Source organism: Oryzias melastigma, unplaced genomic scaffold (assembly GCF_002922805.2).
Source record: "Oryzias melastigma strain HK-1 unplaced genomic scaffold, ASM292280v2 sc00231, whole genome shotgun sequence".
NCBI lineage: Eukaryota > Metazoa > Chordata > Actinopteri > Beloniformes > Adrianichthyidae > Oryzias > Oryzias melastigma.
Genome location: NW_023416884.1, coordinates 77970 through 86433, shown reverse-complemented (window position 1 = coordinate 86433; position 8464 = coordinate 77970). Strand labels below are relative to the sequence as shown.

General features: G+C 36.7%; 1 protein-coding gene across 2 annotated transcripts in view; it reads right to left on the bottom strand.

Moving 5' to 3' along the window:
* acox3 (acyl-CoA oxidase 3, pristanoyl) overlaps positions 1 to 7085 on the bottom strand; it is a 14255-nt gene extending 7170 nt beyond the window's left edge. Inside the window, exons 1-9 of one of the 2 annotated variants that reach the window (XM_024262377.2) lie at positions 6942 to 7085; positions 4949 to 5093; positions 4213 to 4310; positions 4003 to 4138; positions 3528 to 3602; positions 1998 to 2087; positions 1757 to 1900; positions 641 to 729; positions 257 to 353 (exon numbers count right to left, since the gene is read on the bottom strand). In XM_024262377.2, the coding sequence (XP_024118145.1) occupies positions 257 to 353; positions 641 to 729; positions 1757 to 1900; positions 1998 to 2087; positions 3528 to 3602; positions 4003 to 4138; positions 4213 to 4310; positions 4949 to 5068 (849 nt within the window). In that variant the 5' untranslated portion in view covers positions 5069 to 5093; positions 6942 to 7085. The remainder of the gene's footprint in view (positions 1 to 256; positions 354 to 640; positions 730 to 1756; positions 1901 to 1997; positions 2088 to 3527; positions 3603 to 4002; positions 4139 to 4212; positions 4311 to 4948; positions 5094 to 6941) is intronic. The other variant, XM_024262379.2, reaches the window with a different exon arrangement.
* Between the last annotated feature and the right edge of the window lie 1379 nt (positions 7086 to 8464).

Sequence of the window (8464 nt, the reverse complement as noted above, 5' to 3'; positions counted from 1 at the left end):
TCTTTATTTGCATAATTACGATTTATGGAAACGGTGTAATTTGCAAAATTGCGTTTTTTAGACATTTCTAGAATTTCAACAAAGTTTTGCACAGATGTGAGACCCTACCATCAATTTTAACATCCCTAAAAGGTCTAAAACCACAGAAGGACCAATTTTCTCTCTGAGACACGAAGCAGATAATTGTGAAGAACACTGGTCAAACTAGAACATGGGTTAAGTTAGAAAACCCTCAGTTGTTCAGTAGAATTCTGACCTTGTACGGAGTCATGTAGCGTCCATCAGGGGTAACGTCTCCCGTCTTGTTCAGCAGGTTTTCCCGCGGGATCCTCACATTGTGGAACATCGCAAACCTGTTAGGAAGAGAACAAACGTTATGATGATTCTCACATTTTCAGTTAAAATATATATTTTAATGTGGACGCCTCTCAGTTTCCTTGCAGTGCACAATGGATATAAATAAAAATCAGTCTTTACACTCAAAACTGTTGAAAAAAAATGCCTATGGGTAAAAAATTCCAAAATCACAGTTCGTTAACAAATGAATCATCAGTTTGTATTCCGTCTTCCAACCTCTCCCCTTTCCAGACAACAAAATACCCCAAAATAAAGAAAAGTGTCAGTCTCTGCCCTCACTGACCCATTATCCAGTCCGTTCTGGCCCAGTTTCTTTCCCATGTCTCCAACAACAACCCCCGGCAACGCCAGCAAGGTCTTTGGGTCTCTGATCTGCAGCACAAAGAGTTGAACATCAAACCATCTTTTGTAACAAGACATCAACACCAATAAATTAAAACTACAAAATATAAACATTGTGGAATAGTGGTCAAAAAGCTCGCAGCCTTTGATGTTGGATATGTTTGAAGATCAAAAGGTTTTCTGCTACAGTTAGTCCTGGTGTTCCACAGGGCTCCGACTCCGTAAGGATTTCATTTTTTGCTTTTATCAGACTCTATATCTGTACTTAAGTCATGGTTCATAAATTCATTTCAACTCTTTGTCTTTAGAAGAATTGCAAGGTTTCAACAAACAAAATTAAACAAAAGTAGATCCGAATGAAAATCATTTAAAAGAAGTAACCAATAGAAATATCCATTTCCTTTAATCATACGCTTTATTAAAGACAAATATAAACATAAAAAAACACATTTGTTGCTAATTACATAATCGTTCATGAACAAGAGTGAAAATGGTCCAAACTCAGAGCCCAGTGGAACACTATATCTAATTTTTGGTTGGTACTAACAAAACACGTCTCCTGCTCACATTCATGTGTGATTCCAAGAGGAAGGAAGGCCATCGAGAAACTTTATACTTCCCTAAAAAATGTGAGGAAGTTCTGCTGCAAGCCTTAACGCTGTGTGAACCAACAAACACAAGACAGAAGTTTGTCTACGCGGATGATCCCACAAAAGGATTTGACATTAAATGCCTTTGTAAACATTTTGAGTTATATGAGTGTTAAAGCTCGGCCATCTTCCTTAAAACAAATATATATTTTTTTAAATCTATTGTTCCAACGATTATTTTTTTGTTCCTTTTTTGTAGCGACAGCACCGTCTTTTTAAGATTTTTCCAGATGATGCTGCAAAACAGAACTAAACCTTAAAATAATTAAATAAATAAGAATGTGAGAACCCTGATTGAATCTGTGACAAAAAGTGACTTAAAGCCCCCCTCCGATGAAAGAAATGCATGTGCATGATCCACAACAGGCCCCGACCTTTGACTTCTCCGCTGGATTTCAGAATCTTACCGGCACGACAAAGGAGTGAAGGCCGTGGCAGACCTGGTCCGGTGTGTAGAGCTGGGCGTACAGCACAGTGTGGGTGGCATTCTTCCCCATGTTTCCCACCCAGAACTTGGCTGCCTCAAAGTCTGGAGAGTTGATCACAAACTCCTACAGCAAGCCAGAAAGAAGAAGAAGTAGTCGCAGATGTGATTTAAAATCCTCATTCTCTATGATACAGAGATGACGGTGGGGATTATAGGCTGACCTGGGTGGATGGGTCATAAGTGGCTGTGGTCCTCATGGCTCTGGTGTTGCTGCCATGACTCAGCTCAGTCAGTGCGAAACAGCCAAAGGTCTGAGAATAACAAGGTAAGTCATTCAAAGGCAGCAAAGTTTATTTGAGGATAAACTCAGGAATCATTGATCAAATGTTCCTCACATGCAGAACTACCCAATGTTGGTCCTCTAGTGATACCACTGTTTGTTCAACAGGAACAATATACTTTTAAAATAACTTCCTTTGATATATCATCTTTACACAATGTTTCAGGTGTTTTTGATGCAACAAACAATTATTTCCTTTCTCGATTAATATCTAGTTGTTTTTTTTAGATTAGTCAACTAATCAAATTATTCATAAACTGAATGTAAAGACTTGGTCTCTTTTGAGAGCAGGTGTTCCCTTCAGCAGAATGTGGTAGAGATTGCAGGGATGCACAGAAAATATTTAGCTAATAAGTTTGCTTTCTGTTTGGGCTAATGTTAGCTTAGCTTACCTAGACAAAGATCCCTCTTCAGCGTTATCTAACTCAGTCACAGAGTGTTTCCTCTTCAGGTGATCATGCATCGTCGTAGTGCTGCCATGGAATACAAGCTCTGTCTTTCAGATATTGCTTTAGACTCTCCTTAGCACTATTTTAGCAACAGGCTAACATTTTTGGCTAATTTAGTTTAATGTGGAACTTTAGGCTATTTTGGAGTTTAGCTAGTATTTAAGCAACGAGCTAGCTTTTTTGGCTAATTTGGCATCTACTGGTTTTTTGGGCTAACTTGGAGTTTAGCTCATATTTAAGCAACACACTGAATATTTTTGCAAAATTAGCAAGGATTAGGTATTTTTTAAGCACTTTGACTACAAATTTTTCAGAAATTTAGATAGACTTCAGCACTCTTTCATAGTTATTTAACAAAATTTACAAGTCTTTTGGCAAATTTAACATTTTGCAAATAGCTTTTGCATTTTCAGTAAATCCTTCAGCAGTGAAAGTAAATTATGTCACAATTTTTAGCAAAAAATCTTTAATATCTTCAGGACTACTTTCAGCAAAAAGCATTCACACTAGCATTATTGCAGGTAATGCAACTTTTCTATATTATTTTGGGAAATCTAATATGTTTCCATGTTGTTGTTTTTCACTATTAGCTCAGTGGCCCTGTGGAGAGTGTCAGCCCTTAGACTAGAACGTCTTGAGTTCAAATCCAGGCCAAGTCATATCAAAGACTCTAAAGAATGCCTCTCTGCTTCACACTCTGCATTAGGTCATTTGGATTGGGGCATTAAACCATCAAATGGTTCCCGAGGGCGGCTGTGTCTGCAGCTCACCTCTCCCCCAGGGAAAGAGTTAAATGCCCAGGTGTGTGACAACGAAGTAAAATTTTATTTTTGTGTAGGAGTTGTGGTTTTCTGTGTCTTTGTAAAAAGTTTGGGCCTCCTGGTTGAACAGGGGAGACCTTGAGGACCACCATAGGCAGGTGCTTTAAAACCAACCAGTAACTGCTTAATCTTTTATCTTACCGTCATGTCTTCGGTGCTTTCAACAAATTTTTTATGTCTGCTTGACCCTGAATTAGCAATGGTTCCGCCAAACATCTGAAATTAAAATTTTACAAAAAATTAACAACAAAACTGTTACTGGGTTTTACCTCCACATTTCTGAAATGGTGCACAAGTTCATAATTTGATTTATGCTTTGACCAATTCAATAAAAATCATGCAATTTCTTATATTTTTTCTGAAATTTCAAACAAATCACAACTTTATAGGAGTGGGTATAAACACTTCAAGTCTACACAATCGTACTGTAGGGGAGAATTCTGCATATAATCAAACCACAGATTCAGGGGGAACAATGTGGTATTTTGTCTTGGTCCTAGCTCTACTTTAGACATAAAATACATTCTAAAATGTTTCTAGGTAAAGCAGGTCTCATCACCTGGTCAATCAGATCGTGTAATGCAAAGTGACTAATAATCCACTCATTCTGACTCACTGCTTTGTTAAGGAAGAACTTGGCGAGGCAGGACCAGTCGTACATGCCGAGGCAGTCCTCCAGGACTATCAGTTTCCAGGGGTTCGCCATCGCTTCTTCATTTGTCAGGAAATTGTAGCGAAAAAGTTGCTTCACCCTGAAGGTTTTGAAAATGTCTTGTATGGAAAAACTTGTAAACAAGAACTTCAATTATTCCTCACATGTGTTCACCTGAGAAAGTTCAACTCTCTTGCTTTCTCTAAAGAGACGTCTTCTCCTGGCTGACGGGCAAACAGAGGATCGTTCTCCAGAGTCTTGAAGATGTAGTCCTGCATGAAGAGTTCAGAACAGTTAGACACAAAAACAAAAGGCACCACATTAAACACTGTTGTGAGACTTAAAAAATATATACTTTTATTCTCCGACACATTTTATGGGGAGATTGATCCAACCATGAAAAGTTCCATCAAGTCCAGATTAAAAAAAAAAAAATCTATTTTTGCTCTTGTGCTATCTTATGGAGTCCATATGACCTAACCCTTATATTGTGTGATTCCTCCCATGACCCCATGTCTTGTGGGGTCCAGATGACCCCACTTATAATGTAAACATGGCTAGGATAGCACAAGGGTTAATCAACTGGAAAAGTATTGACTTGAAAGTTCTGGACAAAAACACAACGAAGAAAACATCATCCTTGTAAGTGAATAAAGCAATGTAGACTGAAACCTGTATATTTTATAAAACAGTTTGATTATTAAAAAAAAAAAAGATTTTCTTTTAATAAATTTGGAAAATTCAACCTTGAATTCAACATTTTTCTTTTACATTTTTCTGCAATAACAGGACTTTGATGCTTTAAAGCTTCACCTGAACCTAAATAGTCTTAAAATTCACCTTTACCTCATGTTTACCGACAAGTGAGACTGAACTGTCAGTGCAGATCATCAGCAGGAGCAGAGCTCACCTTGAACTGGAGGACTTCATCTTCATCAATGAAGCGGAGCATTTCCTTCCAGTCGAAGGAAGCCTTCTTCCTATAAACATCCAGTGGCCCGCTGGGGAAGTCTGCTATTTGGTACTTCATCTTCTTCAGGCTACAGGAGCTACACCTGCAAATAAAAAGCCCCTTTACCCTCGTGCTCTCTTATGGGGTCCAGATGACCACACCCTTATATCGATGTGTGATCCCTCCCATGACAAAGGTGGACAGGATTTTATGTCTGCCACAGACACCAGTGAAGATTAAAAAAAAAAATCATTAAAAAAAAAGTTAATTCAGTGTGCTGTTTTTGGGGTCCACTTTTGATATAAACATTAAATTCAAAACATTCAACTTTCTCTAAAATAATAAGAGGATTAATTGTGTTTAATTTTACATTTTGTTAAGTTTTCATGTATTAACTCTGTTGCTGATTCTCTACAAGAATGGAACACGGCAAAAAAAATAAAAAATAAAAAAGCAAGGGAAAAACAAACAGCAGTGAAACAATGAAAACAGCAAATACATCTAAATATGAGATTATAATAATTTTTAACCTATTTAATCAAACCACTATTTTTTATTTTGATTGTATAAGAGAAAATGTGTCCACACTGATTCACTTTATTGCAGTGTGAAGGCAAAAAAAAAAACGTTTTTAAACATACATCAAAATGTCCTTGTTACCACAAAGAAACAAATGTTTGTGTAACTCATGAAAACACAAAGCGCTTCAGAGTGCACATGTGATATTTGAAAAAGTTCCCTTTCAAAGGAAAATATATACATAAATTAAAGTTGCCATAATGTTTGTTCAAATCCATTTAAATAGTTAATACGGGTGTCATGATTATTTGACTAATCGATTTCTGTTCTTACAAACCAACCAGATCTATCTGTCTGTGGAGAGTTACTAATAAAATCATACTCTACCATTACAAAAATCATCTTAAAATTAGATAAATTGATTATCAATCTTAGAAAATATTATTTGGATTGAGTCAAAATGCTGATCAATCATCATGACAGTCCACTTTAGATTTAGCAAAGACATGATGTGACCATACAGTGTGGTAGAATGTTCCAATAATGATTATTCTGATGTGGAAAAACAACAGTGGGTTGAACTTTATTAAACTAAAATGTGAATGGATTTAATATTCATTCTTATTTACTTGTTTGTTTGTACACATTTCATTTACGCTTGATTATCTTGCAAGAAATCTGCTAAACTTCACCTGCACTGTCCAGTACCAGGTATTTATCTCCGACTCACACAGGTGGAAGTTTGGGATGGAGATTTTCAAAATCAATTTTAGGTCAGTGAATCTGATCGTTCAAAATGAATAAAAATTGACTATGAATCGGATTGGCAACCACAAATTATTATGTGAATTGAATCGTTAAACCCACTCCTTTTAATTATTGTAATTTCAATATAATATTAAAATCAATCAGTCAAACCTTACAAATACTCAATTCAGTACAAATAAACTTCACATATTAATTGTAAAAACATTTTTGTTTTATATAAAATGCACAATAATTAGATTATTATTAAGTCTGTGCAAAAAAAAAACCCTTTACTTTGAAAGGTTCCTCCCTGGTTTTACATTTTTTCATATAGAATCCATTTCTGTCGTGTGGGGACATTACTGTCGTGTTTTGTAATCACCACGCTGACCTATAACCTCATACACTATATTTGACAGTTATTACTAGTTTCCGTAGGTGCAATGACCTTTGACACGCATTTCTATGTTTGTTTATTTCGACTGTTTCAGACTAAAATAGTAGAAACATCAAAGACTCGCACTCAAACACAATTTTTAGTTCATCCCATGAAAAAAAAAATAATAATAATACTAAAGTGAAAGAGCAGCAGCTGACTGTGTCCCCTCGTCTGCATGATACTAGCATAACGCCGACAGAAAACAGCGCTACAGCGCTTAAGTTCTGGTTCGGTTCTGGTCTTTACCTTACTGGTCCACTGCTACTCTCGATACACTACCACTCTGTTAACAAACTGTGACTCCAATGACTCCCAAATCACCCGAGTTATCCAAGTTTATAAACTTCCTGTTTTTTGTTACGACAATGACCTAACTTCCTTTTTAAATTTTCACAATAAAAGCACCCTCTAATAATAGTATGGACCGACCGAACCACAGACCGCCGATTTGCGCCAAATGTGTGCGATTATGCAGTTATCACTACAGTAATTGACCCTCCGTACTAATATTTAAAGTCTAAAGAAGGAATTTATGTGGCGTTACGGCGTAAAGCAACAGTTTAAAGTTTATTCTGAAAGTCAGGTGATTCGAATTTGAAAGTAACTTTATTTAAAAATGTAAAATTAACAGGTTTGAAGTCCAGGCAGATAAAAGCTGTGCAAACTACAAACGCTATAAACATATATAATAATCTTCATCTGGGTCAGATAAATTATTTTACACAAGATTTAAAAAAATAAAAGTATAAATGTCAAAGTAGACGATATGATTAATATTATCACTATTTATTTACAAAGCTTTAAAAAAGTCGTTTCATAATCTCACAGTTAAGTAATGCATTCTAAAAGTCTGTAACCTTATTTTTAGCTTAAAGCAATCAGTCAATCTCATAGGTTAATTGGTGACTCTACATTGCCCCTAGGTGTGGATGTGAGAGTGAATGGGTGTGTGATTGAGGCCCTGCGACGGACTGGCGACCTGTCCAGGGTGTACCCCGCCTTCGCCCATCAGCAGCCGGGTTAGGCTCCGGCACCCCGCGACCCCGAACGGGATTAAGCGGTCAAAAAAATGGATGGATGGAATCAGTCAATCGATTTGACTTCAAAATAAATACATGAAAAACTTTCCTTTTGTTGGAACGTTTTGATGACTGTATTAACATCAACACACTTTGTTTCTTTTCTAGGGTTTTATGTTTAATCACAACCATGTATCTTCACTTATAAAACTGTTGACTTTTACATTTTGTAATAAGTCCACATCAGAAAGAGCTTGGTGTCCTCTGACGTGCTTTATCTGCAGGTTATCCAATCCTAAACACACACATCTCCTATCTCTGTGTGGGACTGGTCTGTTAATGATCAGCTCAAGTGGTCAGTTCACTTTGATTTTATCAGAAACATGCTATCTCACAACACAACAATTTACATCACTTTGTTTGTTTTTTTATTGTCCACTATTTTCTGCAGCAAACTGAGCGTGGATGACATGAAGTTCTCTTAAACATTCTCACTGTTGTAACATCTGAAGTTTATCTAGAGAGGATCTGGAGCTCGCCACCTTGTGTACTCATGCAGGCCTGAGGAAACAATTGAGAAAGACGTTCTTGATAGCAAATCAGCAGCACCAGATCTCTGGGTTTACCCTATATCATTACTTTGCTCTCTTTTTCTAGCTCCATAGATAGCTATCAAAAGTATTGGTTTGTGACTGACTATCCAATGACAGTAGATGTTGGTACACATGCTTCTACCTTTATCTGAGTATC